The 25,904-nt window shown below is 33.0% G+C and overlaps 1 protein-coding gene across 5 annotated transcripts in view; it reads right to left on the bottom strand.

Moving 5' to 3' along the window:
- Positions 1–1,947: 1,947 nt before the first annotated feature.
- Positions 1,948–25,904, bottom strand: part of TBC1D32 (TBC1 domain family member 32) — a 189,087-nt gene continuing 165,130 nt past the window's right edge. For all 5 annotated transcript variants that reach the window (XM_036870860.1, XM_036870863.1, XM_036870861.1 and 2 more), the window contains 3 exons: positions 25,431–25,571; positions 12,171–12,359; positions 1,948–2,800 (listed from right to left, as the gene is read on the bottom strand). In XM_036870860.1, the coding sequence (XP_036726755.1) occupies positions 2,681–2,800; positions 12,171–12,359; positions 25,431–25,571 (450 nt within the window). In that variant the 3' untranslated portion in view covers positions 1,948–2,680. The remainder of the gene's footprint in view (positions 2,801–12,170; positions 12,360–25,430; positions 25,572–25,904) is intronic.

Below are 25,904 nucleotides of genomic sequence, written 5' to 3'. Positions count from 1 at the left end.
TCAGTGAAATAGGGAACAATAACTTCCAGAAATGCCCATCCTGTGTCTGTGCCCATTTAAACTGTCTCCTCTTCTGTTACTTTGAATGAAGGGTCCACGTTCCTGGCAAAGGCTAATTCCAAAACTTATTAACTAGATACCATTCCCCTACCACTTATAATGACATTCACTCTAGCGTTTCTCTTTTCAGCATCGTCAGTTTTTCCTTCCTTACTACATCATTTCTACCCACATATGTTTCCCTTTCCCATCTTTAAAAAGTCTTTTGATCCCATGTACTCTAGCTACCACATACATTCTCTTTCCCTGTAACAGCAATACTCCTAGAAAGAACAGTTTCCAAAATCTTTCCTCTCAGCATCATTTAAACCAGCTCCAATCTTTTGCCCTCACTACTCCATCAAAACTACTCTTATCAAGGTCAACAAATTCAAAGGTCAATTCTCATTTATCTTTATAACTGTATTTTCAGTTTTAAAATTATTCACCTTCCCACAAAGACAGTGGACTCTCTGAATGGAGGTGCTGTATCTCATTTATCCTACCTTGAATATTAAAAATATTTCATTATATGTGTAATACTCACAATATGTCTATATAATGAATGACCAAAGAAATTTCCTTAACATCTTGGAACTGGAAAATCAAACTAGAGCACACCCTAACTTAATAATCATAAATTTAGGTAGAATCCTGTTAGCAAGTTTAGATGAATTTCTGAGACTTACTTTACTTTCACAGATTCTTTAGATGCCTAAACATGCAGAGGCAAAACTACAAAGATGAAATTTTGAAAACAGATATTTGAAGATGTGTATATGAACACTTAACTTTTTCACAAATTTGTTTACATTGTATCATAAACTATAATAAATCCTGTAAAATGTATAAAGTCCTCCTTCACAAATTAGAAATAAGTCCTAAGAACTTACACTTTAAATAATTAAAAATAAAATGGAGAAGCAAGACAGGGCTGTATTTATTTCTACTCTAAAGAGTATTCTTAAAATAAAAATAGTTACAAAAATAATTCACAATGGTAGCTACAAGAACTACCATATTTTATAATGTTATTTCACCAAATTGCTAAGTCATTGTTCAAAACATATTTATCAAATGAAAATGAAAGCTTTCTGGCTCCAGCTGAAGTCACTTTTCCATAATGTAATTATTATCTAGATCTTGCTTCAGTGTCCAATCAAAATCACCAATGAATATTATAAAATTAAGTTGTAGTTCCTTCTCCATTTGTATTTCCAATTACCATGTAAGACCTTTTAAAAAGAAATAAAGTTGCAAGTTTCTCAGGACCAATAACAACATCTCAGGAACAGAATAGGAAAAAACAGAAACATGTATTACAGGTTCTGTGGAACAGCTTTTCAAAATTAAGTTTGAAAGTAGACAAAACTTGGTGTTTTGAGTAACCTGGGGCTTTCTTACTTAACTCAAATCAGCCAGAGCTAAAGTGAGCAATATGTCAAATTAACTTGCTCAATTTTCTTTTCTTAACTTTTTCAATGCCCTTTAGGAACACCATTACTGAGAATCTATTGCCGGCATTTACAGCACAAAAACTGATTTTGGAAGGTTGATACTACAATCGCCTAAATATCACAAAACTGAAAATTGTATGGTATGTTATTTCATCATACTAAAAGGAAAAATAGAGTCTGTAGATCAGCCATTTTTGGTTGGAAAAAAAAAAAAAGGCTCCAGAATGGTTTTAATGGTTGATTTATATTTAAATATAAGCAATGAATACAAAATGACCTCCACCTATAATTTTTAAAACTTGCTGAAATTGCTGACTGAAAAATTAATAATATTTTTGTGTCTTATCTTTCATATATTAAATGTGATGGTTATAAGAAAATAGAGCCTAGCATATTAATCTCACTGGAGCCGAACCTTCTATTTAAATAAAATAAAACACTGTGTTGGTCATTTAAAATAATTTACAAATCTATTCTCTTTAATGTTTTCAAGTTCAGTACAAATCAAATCTATCATTGAGTAAACCACTTAACAAACGAGAGTCAAATGCATATCAGTATGCAATAACCAATCTATGTTTTAAATGAACCATGTAGAGACTACATTTCATATGAAAAATTATAAATTGATATAGGTATCAAAAGCAATTCCTAGAAAAACAATTATGTCTGATGACAATTTTCTTACCACTTGCCATGATAAATATCATTTGTTCCTCCATATGTAAAATAAGCAGTTATGGTTTTGCTTATTTTCCTTTATATGTAAAGACATAAAAATGAAGAAAACAATCGTCTTCCTTGTCTCTATGGAATCTCTCTGGCTGGTCAATTATTTACAATATTGCTGCTACTTTCCAAACTCATTGGAAAAAATATTTTAATCATCCTGGGAAGAAGGAAATGTAGGTTAAGACTAAATCTTAAACATAAAGAACTATAAGTAAGCTAGATTTGATTCTAAAACAACCTTACACAACAACAAACTTACAAAAATGAATTCACTTCAATTGAGCCAATACCTACTCGAATATACTATTACATTCAAAAACTCTCAGTACTGATTTACAATACTGTGTATTCACAAAGCATATGTTGTTATAGACACAGACAGAAAACAGTTAAGTCCCTCTGTCTCCTTTAAAAATAAATAAAACATAAAATTAAATTGCGTGTTCCATGATCTATGTGCTTTGTACTCTAATGTTCCACATGTCTCTCAGCAGCACTGGTCTGTAGTTTTGTTCCAAAATTTCCATGTATTCAAAGTAATCACTCACTCGAAACCCATGCAGTGCTTCTTCCTGTCAAAAAATAGAAAGAGACGTTCATTCGCTTGGGTAAAGACACACAATTCTAAGTTAATGAGTTTTAAACAGTTAATGTATCATTTTTTTTCAGCTATAGATGGGGGTTTTATGTTTCTAATAAATGTGTAACTGCTTTTTTATTTAGTAGGCAATAGGTATATGATAGCAAAAAACCATGTCCCTATGAAACAAGGTTGCCTGTTTTCAAAACCAAAAATGCTTTACAGCTAACAAAAAACAAGATAATGAAATCTTCCTAATATTTAAGATATAATAGTTTCAATTATAGAATGATTGTTCACATTTGTAATTAGTAAAGACTCTAAAGCTTATCAAAGGATACTTATAATATTGCAAGAAATATCAGTTCTACAGCTACTGTTCATAAAATCTCCAACAGTCTGCAATTCATAATGTTGGTACTATGCATGTCTATACTAATTTGGAATTTAATGGTTAGCGTCCCAAATGAGGCACTCAAGAATGAAAAATAGTAGGAGCATCCATTTAGAATCTTAGACACTTTTAGGAAATTTTATGACTATTTCTTTTAGTATCTCCAAATACTCGCTATGCAATGCCTACCCTTCAAGGTAACAACAAAAAAATTCTGCAAAAGAAACATGATCCTTGATTCAATGTAATGTATTATGTTAGAAGTTTTGGAGGTTATAAAAAATTTTGGGCAATTCATGCCTTTCTGGAGAATATAGCTTAAAGGCAAAAGCTACTAACAATAAACAACAATTCAAAAGAATAAAATATAAGATATTATCAGATACCAAATATTGTGTTAGAGACAGTCTGTAGATGAGAAACATCAATGTAGGGTAGTTACGAAAACATCACAAATTCTCATTAAGAATGGATGTTTTTAAAGGCCTCAGATGTCGCTCGCTAATCACTACTAGATTAGTAATAGTTCACAGCTTGCACATAACTTGGGAGGAGAGTACACTTACTTGCCACATACTACCTAAAATCTGGGTAATTTTGGGGAAAAGTTAACTGGTACTTTAAAAAAAAGTATTATTACTGATCTACAAGGCTGATATTATAACTAAGAAAACTAAATAATGTTAAGTTATATGCATAAGATTACACCTTTAAGACTAGAGCTAATACCCTCGAACATAAAAATTTGAACTTTACTCTTAATTTTAAAATACTTGTGATGTTATCCATTGCTTCATTTCTTTATTCATTAACCTCATTCATTCCCTTATTGTATGTAAAGTCCTTGGTTACACAGTGAAGACCCAAAGATGAATGAGACAGGTCTCTGTCCTAAAACATTAACAGCTGAGGTATATATCATATCTCCAGTTTTATGTATAAGCAACTGAATCAAAAGATGTTCATCTTATGAATAGCAGAAATACTATGTAAATTTCTCTCTATCAAACATATTTCACTTTGTTCTTTGGGCAAAAAATAGAATTGAAGTAAGACCAATCTTACTGTTCAAGAATTCACTTTAAACGGTTATAGTTGTAGTCACGGAACTATTTATGAAGTTATCCGTTCTCTTCATTCAAATTATGTGTGATTTGACATTAATCACCCTTTCACTAAAACTATACCTAACTTGGAAAAGAATTAATGTGTTATTCTAACCAGAAGAAAAAAAACCTAATGCCAGAAAAATTGTCTTAGTACATATTCATGATTTTTAAAAGAATGCTTATTGTTCATTAAATGTGAATTACAATAGGAGATGACAGCATTTGAACAATAACTCTAATAATTCTTTCTGGACAAAAATAAGCAAAACCTATTTTAACATCTTTTAATTATTGCTCCACTTTAATTTAAAAATAAAAACTACCTATGGAGAACCATAGCTACTACTTGGTTTAAAAATACTTTTTTCCTTAAAACATGTTTTTTGAATTATGGCTTCCATTTTGGACATTAATTTTAAAATAAAGAGAAAATACTCTGATAACTATACTGAAGAGACACCCATAAAATGGCAAGTAAAGTTGAGGTCTTATTTCATAAGAGAAAGATAAGGCTATTAAGGTCTTATTTCATAATGAATTAAATATTCATTTTTAAAGGAATGTTTTTAAATTATATAGATTATTTAAAATTCACAGGCAATTTTAACTCTGAATAAAATTTTAGAATCTTTGAATTCCACTTTGTCTTCAAAGTGGAATGTTTCATTTTATCCTAAATGTTCTCTTATAGCCTTTTCAGTGAATTACTTTTCTTTGTAATTATGACCATTTAGACTGCCAGCTTATCATTCAAGTTATAAAGGACGATTTCCTCAGAATACTGCTTTACCATTTCATTTATAGACATAAGTATATTGCACTCTATATAAAAATATGAATTCCCTTATTCTTTAAATAGGTAGGCATATGTAATTATATAAGGTAACATTATCCCATTTTATATAAACAGTGCACTATTTGTTCAAGTCTTGTTTTAATAAGTTACTTCTGGAGTAGTTTGTATTGGTTGGGAAGTTCATTATGAGTATATTGCATTTTCTTTTTCTGCCTAATGGCTTTTCAACCAGTGTGCCTTCAATGATTTGCTTTTTTTCATTAATGTTGGGTTTCAAATGTTGAACCATCAGAAAAGCATTAAAAATTACCATCCTAAACCACAATGCTGTGTGTGTATTCAATTATATAATATGACATATACACAGCTTCCCTCTCTCCTTTGTACATAGAATCTAGTTTCAAGTATGTATCCACTGGTTTTCTTTTACTACTGAAAGCACTTAATTAGAAGTTCCGCTGAATTTAGGATTTTTTTAAAGTAAACAGACTGGTCAGTGATACACTAGAAAGAGCACAGGATTTGGATTCAGACCAAAAAAGGGTTAAAACTCACCTACATTAGTTACTAGAAGTATGAACCTGGGAAAGTTTACAGAGTCTCTAAGCCTCAATTTGACAGAGGCTGAATAACAGCATAAATTGTGTTGTCAGAACTCTTTACCATGAACTATAAAGCCTTATGTGATCTGACTCCTGTCTCATCTCCGACCATTCTTACTCCCTCACCTTGTTTTGGCCATAATGGTCATCTTGACACTTTCTAAGTGGGCCAAGCTCATTCCAACCTCTGAGCCTTTGCACTTGTCTTTCTTCTCATTTAGAAGGATTTTGTACAGAAATCTTTGTATTGCTTTTTTTCCTTTGCTTCATTCAGGTCTCTGATTAGCCTCACTGGGCTAATTAGCCTCAGAGTAGCCTTCACTGGGCTCTTTATCTAAACAGCACCTATGAATCTCACTCTCTGACTCCCTTACTGTGTTTGATTTCTTTATAATAAGATCTATCAATACCTGAAATATTATATATTTATTCACATATTATTTACCTACTGGTAGAATGTTAAGGTCAATTTGGCAAGGCCATGGCCTATTCTTGTGACTACAACAATGCCTGGAACACAGATGCTGGACAATGGTCAATGAGTGAATGAGCAGTACCTGTTAATCCCCTTGCCCAGTGCCTGGCATTCAATAACACTCACGGTATTAACGGTGGTCATAATAACATTTTTATTAAACTTTCTCTGAAATGGTTGAGCTAGATTTTCTTGATTGAACTGCCGATTTGTAATGTTAAGTGTGGACAGGCCCATTAAAGATTATTGACTCTAGTCTCTGCTCTTCAACCCTTTACCAAAAATGTAAGAGAACAATTCACTTAAAATATTAAGCTATTACTGTCCTTTCTTGCAACTTCTCAAGAATATGCCTATTATGGAAATCAAGCTATACCTATAATTTCAATCATTATTTTTATCAAAGTTTTCAAAAATAGTTTCCAGCAGAAATGTTTTTAGACCTACTGCAAGCCCTGTAAATTTGGAATTTGAATTGAAGATAAGGACTTTGAGGGTGGTAAATAGATATAAAGCATGAAAAGACGAAGTGTGCTCCCATGACATGCCTTAGTTTTAAGATTTTAGGACCAAGTTTAGGTATTTTCTGATATACCCTTTCCCTAATATTTAATTATTAATGCATTCAAAAGGTGATTTTTTTAAAAAAGATAATAGCTCTTTATAGCGTATGGAGGAAAAAAAGTAAGATATGTCACTTTGGGTTAAATTGGAACAAAGAGTCAACTCATTAGTAATCACCAGGAGGCATATAAAATAAGTTTGCCACAAAAGGTATAGAACTTACTATCCACTAAGGTAACTTAACGAAGGATTCGTATTAATGTCATCTCTCACATAGGAAGCACCAAATTATATAGTTAGAGTTGCATGAGAGACGGGGTTTTGTGAACTTAGTTCTGCTCTTTACCCTTGCTAGAGATGACCTCTTGGGTGTTATGTCTGAACTATCATATAAAAAAGGACCTTCCTTCCTGGTCAAAGCGGTAGAAACACAAACAACCTGTAAGTCACGTTTCTTCTAGTATATTCTTCCTAGAGTGTTTGGTATAATTAGAAATTCCTGGACCCAATATTCCCCAAACTTCTGAATCCCTCGCGTTCAAGCTCCAAAGGTAACATTTTCACATATTCTAAAGGTTGCAAGCTACTTGAGATTTTATATTAAAATCTGACAACGTAGGCCTCTGTCATGAAAACTCTATCTTAGTAGGTCTGGCAGGAATCTAGGTATATCAGTTTTAATAAGGACCCTAGTGATTTTTAAGATCAGGAAAGTTTAGACAGAAAGTGTAGTTCTGGAGAGAACATAATGTTCTTAAATATTTAGGATAAAGTATGCATTTGTAAAGACTTTAACTCAGCTGAGGGGTACATGGCGTATGTGATGACTACAGAGATGATTCAGTTTTGGCTGGGTAAATGAGGGAATAGGCCTTGATCAGATACTACATAAGAGAATGTTCCTGACATAGATCTGCAGTATATGCCTGGTATTACTACATGATATAATACCAAGATGTCTCAGGAGCTGGAGAAGAAAATGGGAGCAAAAGTGTATAGTCTAGCAATGGATCCAGGAGAAAATCCTGTTTCCTTTGCTGTGTTGTTTGCACATTTTTTCTTAAAAAAAAAAAAAAATACAAGAGAAGGATGAACAGGGATGTAGAAACTCAAATAACTGCTACTTTTTTTTTTTTTTAAAGCACTTGCAATGTGTCAGATAATGTTCTAGAAATATTTTACAGATATCATCTCATTTAGTTCCTCAACAACTCTATGTGATAGGTATTATTTCATGCCCAGTTAAACAGATGAGAAAACTGAGGCATGGAGAGGTAAGCAACATGCCCAAGCTTACACAGAGTGGCAGAATTTAACTTGAGGTGGACTCAAGTGATATAAGGTCAATGCAGAAAACAAAACTGAAAACCACAGTTGAATAATACTGAGCATGTTGTGTTTGATCCTTTGGATGGTGAATTATTTTTAATACTATAAACACTTTTGTCTTTTGAGAGCTTAGTATACAATTATTTATTTATTTATTTATTTATTTTTCAGTCTGATCTCCATTTCTTACCCTGTCAACATGCTCAGGTAACCACAGCTGCAATAGTAACAACAAAAAAAAAACCCTCTTGACAATTTACTGATGGGTTGAAATTAATCTTATTTTTACATAATTATAAATTGGTTTTGCCATAATGTGCAGGATTTAGTTGAAGCATTTTAATTTAGTATTTTGAGTCTTCACCGACTGATTTTCACTGGAAGGCAATCTTCTCCTAGCCTGGCATTTCAGTGACGTTTGTCCCCAGGTTGAATTCATAAACTAAAACCTAGATTGCTGTCAGCGTATTACCATGCAGAGGAATGTTATACAGCCAGTCTGCTAAAACAGTGGGTCTTCTGAAGTACTATCAAAGTAATTCTCCCTACACTTGTTGATTGTGTGTGGGTGGGTGCATGACAGAGAGAGAGAGAGAGAGAGAGAGAGAGAGAGAGAGAGAGAGAGAGAGAGAGAGAGAGAGAGAGAGAGAGATCCATCTATCCATCCATTAAAAACAAACCAACCCAACTTTAGACTTTCAAGTCTGAGATATTTGAGAATATTTATTTTGTCGGATGATGCTTTTGTTTCTGGATGTTTGATGCCTACAGATTTTCTGAACCATCATCTGTCACAGAAAAACGTTAGGTCCAAGGACTAAGCTCTTCAGCACACCTTTAGAAGTTGCCTTCTAGGTCAGCACTAATCTATCAGTCACCACAGTGTGGGAATAATGCACTTAGCTTCTCTATTATCCAACCCACATTCTTGTTGTGTCTAAAAAGAGATTGTGAAAAACTCAGACAATACCTTGCTGATAAACTTATACCCATGGCATTCATCTAATCTTTTAGTGGTTTAATCAAATGAGGAAACATAAACAAGTTTTATTGCTTGCTTGGATTTTTTTTTAGTAAACCTGGGTTGAGAAATTTCAAGTCATCTTTTTAATATACTGATCATGAAGAATTGTTCAGTGGCCTACCAGAAACTCAAACACTGAGTCTAGATTCAATTACCTGATTTAAAATCTTGAGCCTAAACCAAAGTGAATACAGAATGGGTTGGTATTTTGTCTATACACATGCTTCAGACAGATTTTTATTCCTAAAGTAATATTTCCAACATGCCCCTTCTGTCAGTACATGAAACTTAAAACCGGGAAAAGAACTGCGTATTTTCAATCTTCTGGAATCATCTCATTATCTCAAGTTTCTCGGGATAACTGATAATACTGTAACTGAAAACATGTTTGTGGTTTTCCAGTATTTTGGAAACTAATTCAGTTGGGCCTGATTATTTGAACTTATTTACCACAGTCAGATGCTTGTTCTATCCATTTTTATATAATGATTAATATCCTCCTTTTAAAAAGTAGTTTTATTACAAAAGAAGCATGGGCCCATTCTTCAAAAATTCAAAAAAAAAAAAGCCCACATAAATATACAAAATAAAAAGTAAAAGTCCCCTGTTTTACTCTTCTTCCTCTTTCCTCTCAGAAGCAGTCATTATTAAATATGTAGAGTCAGGGCACAACATGTAATCAAAGTAAGAATATTATTATGGTTGTGGTATGTAGTTATATGGAGAATTACTGATAAGTTTTTTTCCTTTTGTACAAGTCTGAGATTTTGGATCAGGTATAAAACATAATTTCCAAGGTTTAATCTCCCTAATGGTAGTTTAATGAGGACTTTTAAAATCATATATCTTTCTGACTGGGGGGATCTTTTGAGGGAAGGAAGAATAAAAATCACTTCCTTAATCAAAATTTCATGATTGGGTAATATGTGAATAAGTGAAAAATAGTATACATATGTTCATATACCTTGCAAAGAAGAGATTGTAACAGGGCTTAATGGAGTACTTAAAGGGGTATGTAAATGCATATTTAAAAATAAACTACATTGGAATTTATCTCACAAGAAAAATACCCACCAAAAGAAATCAGTGACCGTGAGACCTACCTGCTGAAAATAAAGTGAAGTCACAGTAATAGAAAGGTATTAGAAAGGCATTTTTCCTAATACCTCAGATGAATGCAAATAGCAGGAGTAAGAAGTAAGGTTAGTTCCAGGACAAGTGCTAAAATTAATTCTTTGCCAACATGTTCTTAGTTTGGATTTAAACCAATTCAATTAATATTTTAGTAATTTAAATAGGACTTAGGTAGTAAAGATAATCTTTTTACCCTCACTTTAAAATTCTTTAAATTTAAGTTTTAAATTGAAACATTATGCTCAGAACACAACAGAGTTTGGGAAATATTTAAAGAGGTCACCATTTGTAAACCCTATTATAATTTTTCCTGGCAGTAATCAAGAAAGGGATGAAACTGCAATAATCACCAACATCAATCAGATTTAAAGGTGATGAAATATAAGGATATCCTTCTAATAGAAAGGAAGATGTTAGTAATGTTTGTTATTCAATGTGAATAAAAACTAAGTTCATTCATCTTTCCCTTTATATTTATTTACATTCTTTGTTTACTCTATCAACAAGTATTTATTGAGCACCTGCTCTGTGTCAGGTGCTGTTCAAGGCACTGAAAAATACATTAGTGAACGAGATAGACAAAACCACAATCCTTGTGGAACTTACACATTATACTGGGGAAGACTGACAAAACATATCTAAAATAATTTCATCCAGTGACAAACACTACAAGAGAAACTAAAGTAGGATAAGAGGTTAGAGAATTATAGGTTAGGAGATATAAAAATATAAGAGTTTGGGGAAATTTCAGACTCTGAAATCTCTATAACTGACCACTGCAACTAATGAATATGTCCCTTACTGAAAAGGAACCCACATTTTGTCCTCAACATAATTCTCATTTACTTAACCATCCCTGTTCTCCAAATTACCTCTTACAGACCACTTTTTTCTTTTTCTACCTAAGTTTTCCTTCTACATGTATGACCATTGTCTTGTTATACTTTATTTCATTAAGAATGTTTCTAAGATCATAATTCTATTGATATATGTAGGAAGTTTGAGACCTTTTGAATTCAGTATTTATGAAGTAAAAATGCTTGATAGTTTCACAATCTTAAATGATCAATAACACGTACTTACAAAAAATCATCATTAAATGAAAAATAACTGATAAGTATCTAATGGTAAAGAATAAAGACAAAATTAATTCACGTAGAAATTATCTGTCCACCTAGAAAAAACCTAATGTTGGTTTTGGTGTATGTATGCATATGCGTGCATATGTGTGTCTGAGGGTAGCAGGGGGAGGGAAACATATTTTAAATTCAAGGAAAGATTTTAACTTAAAACAAAAAGTTGGATTTCCAGCCAAAATCACACATAGGGATATATTTATATATCTTGTATTTTCTAAAGATCAGAGCTTCAAAAGTCCCAATATTGTGAGAAAGAAAGCAGCTATATCTTGCTTTAAAATATTAACTTATATATAGTAGTGACTTTTTAAAAAGAGTGTTATGATAGAATCTTTCATGGAACCCTTTTATAAAAATATTTGATAGTTTAGAAAAATATGAAGGTATAAGAAAATTACATTAAATGTTTTTAAAAAATATCAAAGCTCTGTATTAACACACAGTAACTTGAACTTTTATTGACTAAATAAGATATAGGAATATCCAAAAAAAAAAAAAAAAAGCCCTTTTGGCACAGCATACTGGCTGAAAGCAAAATTTTGTAGCCAGGCAGCTTAACTTCATATCCTATATCCTAGGCCCACCACTCTCTAGCACCACTCACCAGCTGTAAAATCTTGGGTAATTTACTTAACTCGGTGCCTCGGTTTCCTCATCTCTAAAATAAATACCTACCTCTCAAGGTTGTTTTTAGGATTTCATGAGTGTCTAGAAAAATATCTGGCATTAGACACCCCATCAAAGTTGACCATTAACTTTCAGCCAAAATTTTTCCTCTAGAAGTAAAGTTACTTACTTTTAGGAAAACCTGCAGATCTTGAGTCTGAGTGTGCTGTAGAATGTCTTGTTGTAGATGTTTGAATATAGCTATACAGATATATACTTGATAATCAGGACCAAGGAAAACACAAGTAGCAATATAATGGCAGATTTCTATCCAATCTAAATAATTCCAAAAACACTGAGTTATCCATTGCAGGCAAATCTAGGGGAAAAAAAAAAAAAGAATTTAGTTCATTAGAAAACTTATAAAGCCATATTTGACTTTTAAAAAACAGTACCCAATAACTCACACAAAACCAATGAAGAGCTTAGCATTTAGTCAAAATAGAAAGACATTTTGCATACAAGAAGCCTAATAAGGATGCTTCACCTATTTACCTAACGTGTGAGAAAAGTTTCATGGCCTTAGGATTCAGGACTTAGGGGTAACTGATGGTGTTCACACTGTTCATATGCTATTGCTAAACGCCTTCTTTAGTCATATTTTCCTCCTCTTACCATAACACCAGTCTGCTCTCTACAGATAACAAATGCTGAGACTATTTTAATTCAGAGATGGGAGCTTTTTCTATCCTACCTATAATCACAGATGTATAATTATGCAGATGACGATTGCTAAATATGCAAATGGACTCTTGCTGAATCAGAAAACAATTTAAACCAACTAGAATTATATAACATAAAAACTGAGAGCTAATGAATAGAATTCAAAAATGAGACTTTTTACAAAAATCATTTACTTTACTTTCTGAATAATATTTTTCAGATTATAAAAGCAATACATACCCATCACAAAAACAAACAGAAAACTTAAAAAAAAATACAGTGATTAACATTGTTAATATTTTGGTACATTAATGTTGCAGGTGGAATTGTGTCTTCCCTCAAAAATATGTCAAAGTCCTAAACCCCAGGACCTATGAATGTGACATTATTTGAAAACAGTGTCTTTACAGAGGTAATCAAGTTAAAATGAGGTCATTAGGGTGAACCCTATTCCAATATGACTGGTATCAAGGAAACTGAACAATCTGAACACACACAGAAGGCAGACGTTGAAAGGACACACGTGGAGAATGTCACGTGAAGACAGAAGATTGGAGTGATACATTATAAGCCAAGAAATATCTAAGGTTACCAGAAGCTAGGAGAGAGCCATCAAACAGTTCTTTCCCCAGTGCCTTCAAAGGGAACAGAGCCTTGCCAACACTTTTATCCCCCAAAACTCTGAGATGATAAATTTCTGTTGTTTTAAGTTACTGACTTTGTAGTACTTTGATACTACAGTCCTGGGAAACTAAGACAATTACTTTCCAATCTTTTTATTTTTATTTATGATTTACAATTTAGCACTGAGGTTGGCATGCAAAGTTCATCACCAACTTCCACTGCCTAATCAAGTATCCACACAGTATGGCTCAGCTGCCCTGGGGAGGAAATATCATATCTCTTGCTCCTACTTGACTAGATGGCTTGAAAGAGTCAGTGGTTCTTTGACTAGAAGCAAAACGTTTTTAATTCCCTAATGCACTGCTGCCAGGCTTCTGTCTGTTCTTTGCTACAGATGTTAATACCAATCAACTTAGGACCATGCTTTGTTAATGAAAATGAGAGACTCTGGATGAATGAAGAAGGAGAAACAACCGAAGAGTGAAAATTAATACAAATGATCCAGGTAGCCAGAGAAAGCAGTTCCCATTCAGTTGTCAGCTTCATAGGTGACTAGCAAGTCGACAGTAATGAAGGGGTAACAGTTTCTATCTTCTTTCTAGTTGGCCTGACTATTCTACAGGTTGAATGGTGTGGAACTGTTGATCGTCAACTCATTTTGACCTTTAAGCCTAGCAATTTTATATGATTCAAACACAGATATCCGAAGTCAAAATACTTATTTATCCATAAAGCTTTACCCATATTGGTTAAAAAAAGTTGCCCCCAAATCTGCAATTACTTATTTATTATACATAGTTTCTAATGCAGTGGCAACTTCCTGGCACTTACACAACATTCAAGCACTGTTTTCTATACAATGTCTATTTTTTTCCATTAAATGGAGAATAATACCAGCCTTTTCTACACATGGGAAATTTAGGAAAGGGAAAAAGAGAGATTATAATTGAAAGCACATTGAAAATATATCAAGTGCTATGTAAATGTTATTCTATAACAAAGGTACAAATGTTTATTATTTAACAAACATTTATGTACCTAATCTAGAAGTGTTATAATTCTTCTGTGAACAAAAGACAGTTAGTTCCTGCTCTCATAGGACTTATATTTAAAGAGGAGACATACACTTTTTAAATATATGACCTTCTTCACTTGGTAGGAACTGTATCTGCTATTGCTATTATATGTGTAAGATACTCCAGAATTATTAAATTGTAACAGAATTCTAAAACACTATTTCCCTGGAAGAATGCTGAACCATGAGTTATAGTTTTTAATTCTTAAGGAAGTAACTTCTCTATATTTATAAAATGAAATAGTCCGTGAATCAGCTGACAGTCTAGGACTCCAACAGGACAAAAGAAATAGTATGTGTCTAAATAGACATGAACTTTTTTCTGTAACATTTTTATTATGGAATTATTCCAGATATACATAAAAGGAAAAAAGCAGTACATGAACCAGACCCATCAAAGCTTCAAAATTCTGACTGGTTGATATGTCTGAAGTCCATTTTCCTGTATAGGATCCCCCTCTTTAAAAATTTTAAGATAAAACACATCGTAAGTTGCTATATGTTACATCTGTGTTTGCTTTAAAACAAACTGAATCAATTTTTCATTTCATTTACCACACACGACAAAAACAATAATCCAGAATAATAATACCAACATGACCACAAGCAATATGATTACTTAAAACAGTAGTATTTTTGCTGTTTTATTTGTCATTTAGACAACGTATTACTTGGCATGTACAGTCAAATTACTGTGTTTTAGAGTGCCTTTTAGGGTGTGGAGAAAAAGAAACCCTCCTGTACTGTTGGTGGGAATGTAAACTGGTGCAGACACTATGGAGAACAGTATGGAGGTTCCGTAAAAACTAAAAATAGAGCTACCATATGATCCAGCAATCCTACTCCTGGGCATATATCTGGAGAAAACTCTAATTTGAAAACATACATGCACCCCGATGTTCACTGCAGCACTATTTACAATAGCCAAGACATGGAAGCAACCTAAGTGTCCATCGACAGATGAATAGATAACGAAGATGTGGCACATATACACAATGGAATATTACTCAGCCATAAAAAAGAATGAAATAATGCCATTTGCAGCAACATGGATGGACCTAGAGGTTATCACACTAAGTGAAATAAGTCAGACAGAGAAAGACAACTATCATATGGTATCACTTATATGTGGAATCTAAAAAAAACGATATAAATGAACTTATTTACAAAACAGAGACTCACAGACATAGAAAACAAACTTATGGTTACCAGAGGGGATAACAGCAGGTGCGGGAGATAAATTAGGAGTTTGGGATTAACATATACACACTACTATATATAAAATAGGTAAACGACAAGGACCTACTGTAGAGCACAGGGAACTATATTCAATGTCTTGTAATAACCTATAATGGAAAAGATTCTGAAAATAACATATATATATATATATACACACACACACACATATATGTATGTATAACTGAATCACTTACACAACACTGTAAATTAACTATAATTTAAAAATGGTTAAAAAAAATAAAGTTCCTCTTATAAGGTTATACTATCAAGTGGGTACTGTTAGGTTCATCTAATTATATGTATTTATATTATTATATGAACTATTTAAATGACTCCAAAGTAAAAAGACAAAGTAAGGTATATTACCTGACTCTTCAGCTTATTCTTTTCCCTATCCCTATAAGAAATCATTTAACAAAATATGATACATTCTTTCATGTTTTTAATATAAGGATATTTGTACATGTATTTATATCTCCACCCTTTCTCATACAAATAGTAATGAACTAAACACTCTTTTTTGTCTCCACCTTTTTCTCACTTAACAAAAGATCTTGTATATCACTCTATGGCAATATAGAGGTACTTCTCATTCATTTTTATAACTGCATAGGGCTACCCTGTGGATAAACCATAACTCATTCAACAATCCCCTATTTATGGACACTTGCATTATTTCTAGTCTTTTGATACTATATGCTATAAAAACATATTTGTACACATATGTTTTCAAAATTTTTGTCCGTGTATCTCTGGGATAGATTTCTATAAATGAGACTGCTGGGTGAAAGGGTAAATGCACATATGTTTTTGCTAGATACTGCCAAATTCCCTCTTATAATAAGTCTCAAAAATACACTATATTTTCAAAACCAAGCAGTTGAGGCCTTACAGTCATTGAGAAAATATTATTAGTAGTTTATGGAATAGGTTACAAAGAAAGTGAAACAAACTAATTATGTTTTTATAGTAAACCAATGTTCCTTACACTACATTATAATTTGAAACATTTGAATGTCTTTTTAGGATAAAGAGGGGGGAAAATCACTTATACAATATGCATCAAAACGTACCATAGCCTTCCTAGAAAATTTTGTTCCTTAATCATACTTAAGCTTATGCCAAAGCACATTAAGTGCAACACTGAGATAAACATAATTATTTTATCTGAGGTAAATTATTCTCACTTGTATCTAGATATAAAAAAAACAATCTTCAAAACATTTACTTAATTCTTAAGAAAAAACATTGGTTAGAACAATTACTTATGGATACCTGATTAAGCCAAAATAGGTATGCTCTAAATGATCAAGTTTTATGATACAAAGACACTATTTTTAACAGCTCTTCTGGCATTATTTGTTCATCATAGAAAGAATATTAGTAAAGTAAGATGTGGTTTAAAGTGAAGTCCTCGCTATCAGGGTGATATCAGTAAGTCAATTAACTCACTTCACTGATCCTGAATTTCTCCATTTGTCATGAAGTTAAAATTTTAAATGAAATAAGATCTGGAAACACACTTTTTATACTGCAAAAAGTTGTTATAAATAAAAAGATACTATTTTTGTTGCACTTCTAGACAAGACACTGTGTCAGATACTTAAAGGACTTGAAGATAGGTCAGGCACACATACCTTTAAGGAACTTGAACTAGTAAGAAAGAGGTAAACACACAAATAATGATTCCACAAAGAAAAAGATATATTTCTACAAGAAGAATAATTCAGAAACTGCAAATAAATTCAAAGCAGAATCATCTACTTGTAGGTGATCCAAAAAGCTTCCATTTGGACAGACATCAAGGATAAATACCTGACAAGTAAAGATGGGGCACAAGGAGGGAGAAGGTATCCTTTCAAGTAGCAACATCAACAATGTGAGGAAAGGGAAAGCTTGGGGACATGCACATTTATGAATGTGACTGAACAAGGGGCATTCCCAGTCTTGAAATTTAGCTTTACATTTGTATAATTTTGCATTTTACAAAAGCACTATGTCACAAAATATGAAATAATAAAACAGTTTTCTTTAATCCTGCTTTCATGGTGGGGGTAAATATATTCGGAGGATTATCCATGTTAGCCCACTTGCTGACACAGTATAGTACAATAATCACTGATAATGCAGAATGACAACCCCAAGGAAAAAAAGGTAAATCATTAAAGATGAAGGGTACTTCTTAAAGCACGAGAATTACTAAAATACAATAAAGTTTTTTTCACCAAAGAATAAAATTGGTCAAAAAGTTAGAACATGTGATTTTCTGTTCATTTAAAAAGAAAGAATATATATTTGAATTTTGATTTTCCTTCCAATCTCAGTTACTCAAACTCTAATCAACAAATATATATTTCTAACTACATTTAATTTTTTGTATTCTAGTTAAGCTTATTATTTTTACTCTAGAGATCTGTATATTTTATTTAGCAACCTGCTCACAAATTCCTTCATTAATCAACCAATCCCTTAGTGTCTATAAATACGCAACTTCAAAAAGCACCGCTCTTAATTAGATCAGAATGAATAAGCTTTGAAATACAAAATTTGTACCCAAATAATTACTTAACCACCTATACCTACTTAAAAGTTGTTCTCATAGTTCATAATTAGCAATAGAACGGCAAATAATATAAACAAAGCAATGATACACACTTCTTAAGGCACAAAATGATTAGCTCACATAAGGAGCCATTAAAAAGGCATTTTTACATTAGATAAATTTAAGAAACATACTAACATTACTACTCAGAAATAATGCAGTAGTTCTTATTAGGTAAACCTGCTACATGTATGCAGTTTCAAATTGATAAACATATATCAAATTGTTAAAGAGATGCCAAAATGATAAAGAGGTACCAAACTGATATAGTGGGGCCTTAGGTATTACAAGTTTTTCCCCACAGTTTTTAGTAGTCCATTCTTAAAGGTTATATGTTAGCAATTTAATAAATGATTGGAGATATAAGACAATATACATCATATTAATCAAGACTAGAATGACACAAGGAACTCTCAGGAACATATTGCTCCCTGGCTTGAATTATTAAAAAAAATAGAAAGAATGGATTGTTGAGCTTATAGTAAATATTTAAGTAACTACTTCCAAGCAGAATTAAACATTTTCTGTTTCAAAATTCTCATAAGTGTTTTAGGTACATACACAGTAAGAGCTAGAATTGGCACAGAAAGAATTGGCTTTTCCACTACAGGCAATTCCTCTGTTATATTTAGACTTCTTATTAAACTTCAGGAAATTTAAAATTCAGCAGGCAGAGTAACCTGATGCAAGTAGATGTAATAAATGACATAAGGTCTCTTCAAAATAAGTATAAAGGCACATATCATAATGTCAGGAACTATATTGTCTAGTTAAAAGAAAAAGACCTCCAGTAGGACAAATCCAAAGGAATGCTAGGATAGTTTACTATTAAAAAAATCTATCAACATGTCCTATAAACAGGTCAAATAAGTTCCAAGATCAAGATAATCTTAACAATAAAGGAACTTGACAAAATTCAACATTCTCACTTGATTAAAAGAAAGAAATCAAAATTCAATACCTTACATAGACTAGAAAGATTCTTCCATAGCATGACAGGGAAAAATACTCTCCATAAATAGTTACTACTTAATGGTGAAATGCTGGATGATCTCCCAGTAATCATTCAAGTCTAAAACAAGTAAGTCACTATTACTTAGTATTATAGTGGAAAATTTTCCAAAAATTTTTTGTTGAAGTATAGTTGACTTAAAATGTTATATTAGTTTCAGGTGTATAACACAGTAATTTGATATTTTTACAGATTATGCTCCATATAAAGTTATTCTACAATACTGACTATATTTCCTATGCTGTAACATTTCATACTTAGTCGTGTGCACTTCTTAATCCCCTTCACCTATTTTGCCCCTCCACTCAACCCTCTCCCCTCTCTGGTAACTACTAGATTGTTCTCTGTATCTGTGAGTCTGCTTCTGATTTGTTATATATGCACCTGAATGTTCACATTCAGCACTATTTATGATAGCCAAGATATGGAAGCAAAATAAGTGTCCATCAACAGATAAACTGGATAGAAGAAGATGTGGTATATATATATATATATATATATATATACACACACACACACACACACACACACACACACACACACACACAACGGAATATTATTCAGCCATAAAAAAGAATAAAATTTTGCCATTTGGGACAACATGGGATGGACCTGGAGGGTATTATGCTTAATGAAAAATTACATAATTTAAAAAAGAATGAAGCAGAAATAAAGTACATTAGAAGGTTGGAGGAAAAAATTAACAAAAATCTAGAAAAAACATATAACCAAATCAACATACAGAAGCTAATGACTTTACTAGTTATTAATAATAACCAAAGAGAAAATAAAACTGAAAAAGAGATCAAGCTAAACTAATTAGAAATATCTGTGAGAAATGTACTACACCTCTTTGGAAAAAGCTTTACAACTTTAGTAAAATATAACATAAAGAAAATAAATGTCAAAACTTACCATGTTCCTAGATAGGAAGGTTGAGTACAGTGAGGATCTATAGTTTAACATAATAGCAATCTAAATTTCAAACTCAAATGCCCACTTTGAACTGGGAAAAATAACCTTAAAGTGCACGTAGAGGAACCATTAGTTTAGAAATAGCTAAACTAACTTTTTAAGGACAGAGTTAGGAAGAAAATGATAGGCTTACTCTTACCCCACTTTAAGACACAATATAAAGTTACAATAAGTAAAATACAATAGTAACTAAGTAAATAGCCAATATATTACAAAAGTAAATATGTAAAATATTTATTACTCAAGAATTGAAGAGATTTGGAGAGTGGTAGTTACTTTTAAAGACGATTTACAAGTTAATAGGAAACACTAAGACAGGTGGGCAATTAATAAAAAGATACATCTAGCTAACAAAGCTATGGAATTATAATCAACCATATTAATGTTTAAAAAACTCCCCAAACCCCCCAAATTTAAAAAACTTAGCAATTAGTTTTGAAAAAGCCAAATACGCAGTCCTGAAGAACAGACAGTCTCTTCATTTTTCTTAGAATAAAAATCAAAACAATTTGATAATATGCATCAAGAGGCTTAAAAGTGTTCATATCTTTTTGATTAAGTATTTCTACCTTCTGGGACTCTGACCTAAAGATTCTAAAATTAGAAAAAAGGTTTAAGTTCTACAATATTAAATTTGAGCCTGATAACATAGTGAAGAAACAACCCACACTCCACCAATGAAGGACTAACTATGCACAGGAGGGAGACATCTGGGGCTACTGCATATGACCACATTTCCAATTCCAGGCCCTCAAAAAACCATTAAACCTTCCCAGTACCCCAAAAGCAGAGACAAGAATGCTTACTGTTAGATAAGATACAGTATCTCACATACCAGATACACAGTGGTGATAAGAATTCTTGCCCTTAGTTACCCTACTTAATCCTTACAGAAGCCTTATGAAGGAGATATTATCATTGTCATTAAAAATGCAAATGGTAATCAAAAGAAAGCTGGAGTACCAATTCTCACATCAGACAAAATAGACGTTAAAATAAAGACTATTACAAGAGACAAAGAAGGACACTACATAATGATCAAGGGATCAATCCAAGAAGAAGATAATAACAATTGTAAATATTTATGCACCCAAGATAGGAGCACCTCAATACATAAGGCAAATGCTAACAGCCATAAAAGGGGAAATTGACAGCAACACAATCATAGTAGGGGACTTTAAAACCCCACTTTCACCAATGGACAGACCATCCAAAATGAAAACAAATAAGGAAACATAAGCTTTAAATGACACATTAAACAAGATGGACTTAATTGATATTTATAGGACATTCCACCAAAAAAACAACAGACTAAACTTTCTTCTCAAGTGCTCAAGGAAAATTCTCCAGGATAGATCATAACTTGGGTCACAAATCAAGCCCTGGTAAATTTAAGAAAACTGAAATCGTATCAAGTATCTTTTCCAACCACAACACTATGAGACTAGATATCAATTACAGGAAAAAATCTGTAACAAATACAAACACATGTAGGCTAAACAATACACTACTAAATAACCAAGAGGTCACTGAAGAAATCAAAGAGGAAATCGAAAAATACCTAGAAACAAATGACAATGAAAACACAATGACCCAAAACCTACGGGATGCAGCAAAAGCAGTTCTAAGAGGGAAGTTTATAGCAACACAATCCTACCTCAAGAAACATCTCCAATCAACAACCTAACCTTACACCTAAAGCAAATAGAGAAAGAAGAACAAAAAACCCCCAAAGTTAGCAGAAGGAAAGATATCATAAAGATCAGATTAGAAATAAATGAAAAAGAAATGAAGGAAACAATAGCAAAGATCAATAAAACTAAAAGCTGGTTCTTTGAGAAGATAAAGAAAATTGATAAACCATCAGCCAGACTCATCAAGAAAAAAAGGGAGAAGACTCAAATCAACAGAATTAGAAATGAAAAAGGAGAAGTAACAACTGACACTACAGAAATACAAAGAATCATGATACACTACTATAAGCAACTATATGCCAATAAAATGGACAACCTGGAAGAAATGGACAAATTCTTAGAAGAGCACAATCTTCCGAGACTGAACCAGGAAGAAATAGAAAATATAAACAGACCAATCACAAGCACTGAAATTGAAACTGTGATTAAAAATCTTCCAACAAACAAAAGCCCACCACCAGATGGCTTCACAGGCGAATTCTATCAACATTTAGAGAAGAGCTAACACCTATCCTTCTCAAACTCTTCCAAAATATAGCAGAGGGAGGAACACTCCCAAACTCATTCTGCGAGGCCACCATCACCGATACCAAAACCAGACAAAGATGTCACAAAGAAAGAAAACTACAGGCCAATATCACTGATGAACAAACATGCAAAAATCCTCAGCAACATACTAGCAAACAGAATCCAACAGCACATTAAAAGGATCATACACCTTGATCAAGTGGGGTTTATCCCACAGATGCAAGGATTCTTCAGTATACCCAAATCAATCAATGTGATACACCGTATTAACAAACTGAAGGAGAAAAACCATAGGATAATCTCAATAGACGCAGAAAAAGCTTTTGACAAAATTCAACACCCATTTATGATAAAACCGCTCCAGAAAGTAGGCATAGAGGGAACCTACCTCAACATAATAAAGGCCATATATGACAAACCCACAGCCCACATTGTTCTCAATGGTGAAAAACTGAAACCATTTCCACTAAGATCAGGAACAGGACAAGGTTGCCCACTCTCACCAGTATTACTCAACATAGTTTTGGAACTTTTAGCCACAGCCATCAGAGAAGAAAAAGAAATAAAAGGAATCCAAATTGGAAAAGAAGAAGTAAAACTGTCACTGTCTGTAGATGACATTGATACTATACACAGAGAATCCTGAAGATGTTACCAGAAAACTACTAGAGCTAATCAATGAATTTGGTAAAGTAGCAGAATACAAAATTAATGCACAGAACACTCTTGCATTCCTATACACTGACGACGAAAAATTTGAAAGAGAAATTAAGGAAACACTCCCCTTTACCACAGCAACAAAAAGAATAAAATACCTAGGAATAAACCTACCTAAGGAGACAAAAGACCTGTATGCAGAAAACTATAAGACACTGATGAAAGAAATTAAAGATGAGACAAACAGATGGAGAGATATACCACGTTCTTATATTGGAAGAATCAACATTGTGAAAATGACTATACTTACCCAAAGAAATCTACAGATTCAATGCAATCCCTATCAAACCACTGATGGCATTTTTCACAGAACTAGAACAAAAAATTTCACAATTTGTATGGAATACACAAAAGACCCTGAATAGCCAAAGCAATCTTGAGAACGAAAAATGAAGCTGGAGGAATCAGGTTCCCGGGCTTCAGACTATACTACAAAGCTACAGTAATCAAGACAGTATGGTACTGGCACAAAAACAGAAATATAGATCAATGTTACAGGATAGAAAGCCCAGAGATAAACCCATGCACAGTATGTACACCTTATCTTTGATAAAGGAGGCAAGAATATACAGTGGAGAAAAGACAGCCTCTTCAGTAAGTGGTGCTGGGAAAACTGGACAACTACATGTAAAAGAATGAAATTAGAACACTCCCTAACACCAGACACAAAAATAAACTCAAAATGGATTAAAGACCTAAATGTAAGGCCAGACACTCTAAAACTCTTAGAGGAAAACATAGGCAGAACACTCTATGACATAAATCACAGCAAGATCCTTTTTGACCCACCTCCTAGAGAAATGGAAATAAAAACAAACATAAAGAAATGGGACCTAATGAAACTTAAAAGCCTTTGCACAGCAAAGGAAACCATAAACAAGACGAAAAGACAAGCCTCAGAATGGGAGAAAATATTTGTAAACGAAGCAACTGACAAAGGATTAATCTCCAAAATATACAAGCAGTTCATGCAGCTCAATATCAAAAAAACAAACAACCCAATCCAAAAATGGGCAGAAGACCTAAACAGACATTTCTCCAAAGAAGATAGACAAATTGGCAACAAACACATGAAAGGATGCTCAACATCACTAATCATTAGAGAAATGCAAATCAAAACTACAATGAGATATCACCTCACACCAGTCAGAATGGCCATCATCAAAAAGTCTACAAACAATAAATGCTGGAGAGGGTGTGGAGAAAAGGGAACCCTCTTGCACTGTTGGTGGGAATGTAAATTGATACAGCCACTATGGAGAACAGTATGGAGGGTCCTTCAAAAACTAAAAATAGAACTACCATACGACCCAGCAATCCCACTACTGGGCATACCCGGAGAAAACCGTAATTCAAAAAGAGTGATGTACCACAATGTTCAGTGCAGCATTATCTACAATAGCCAGGACATGGAAGCAACCTAAGTGTCCATCGACAGATGAATGGATAAAGAAGATGTGGTACATATATACAACAGAATATTACTCAGCCATAAAAAGAAACGAAATTGAGTTATTTGTAGTGAGGTGGATGGACCTAGAGTCTGTCATACAGAGTGAAGTAAGTCAGAAAGAGAAAAACAAATACCATATGCTAACACATATATGTGGAATTAAAAAAAAAAAGGTTCTGAAGAACCTAGGGGCAGGGCAGGAATAAAGATGCAGACGTAGAGAATGGACTTGAAGACTTGGGGAGGGGGAAGGGTAAGATGGGACGGAGGGAGAGAGTGGCATGGACATATATACACTACCAAATGTAAAATAGATAGCAAGTGGGAAGCAGCAGCATAGCACAGGGAGATCAACTCGGTGCTTTGTGACCATCTAGAGGGGTGGGATAGGGCGGGTGAGAGGGAAGCGTAAGAGGGAGGGGATATGGGGATATATGTGTACGTATAGCTGATTCACTTTGTTATATAGCAGAAACTAACACACCATTGTAAAGCAATTATACTCCAATAAAGATGTTAAAAAAAAATAGCTACATGTCATAGACTTTCAGAATGTCTATGTCTTGAATAGCTGAAACAGAACTCAACATCTGTGAATGCCAGGGATCTACTATAAAGCAAACCTATATGTTATAAAAGACCTAGGGGAAAAAAGCCAGTTTAAAGATTTAAACACATAGAGATGTATGACTACTTACAAAAATGACGTGATTAATTTCAATGTATTTCCTATATTTGATGAGAATGTAATTTTCTTTAAATACACTGAGATCTGGGAGTTGAAGAAATACTATTTCCTATGGATTACCTGTGATGGTGCAAAACCAGACATGTGAAAAGCTGAAAATACAAGTGGCACTTCCGCTTTCAGTAGCATTTCAACATAGTGAGTGCTGCAAAAATATACTGGATGAATGCCAGATTCTATGGTGTCAATAGGTAGGTACCTCTGCATAAAAGAGAAAAATTGAGAATTAATGAATATGCAGCTAATTTAAAACCAATCAAATTCATCTAAATCTTTTGCTCTAAATTGCTACTTCAAAATTACCATGGTGGCATAACAAGCTACTGCAAATTTTATGTAAGTTAAAAAGTTAGAACATTAAACACTATAGAAAGATTAAAACTCAATAAAGGCAGTATGATATACCTTCCTTCCAAGATAAAGGAATAAAATTAACACTTTGTAATTGTGACAAATTCAATCCCTTATGGAATAATGGAGATGGATGTTGCATGAAAGAATAAATACATGGATGAGTACATGAGTAATAAATGC

Source organism: Balaenoptera musculus, chromosome 12, assembly GCF_009873245.2.
Source record: "Balaenoptera musculus isolate JJ_BM4_2016_0621 chromosome 12, mBalMus1.pri.v3, whole genome shotgun sequence".
Classification (NCBI taxonomy): Eukaryota; Metazoa; Chordata; class Mammalia; order Artiodactyla; family Balaenopteridae; genus Balaenoptera; species Balaenoptera musculus.
The sequence above is the reverse complement of the archived record's forward strand: the minus strand, read 5'-3'. Positions and strand labels throughout refer to the sequence as shown.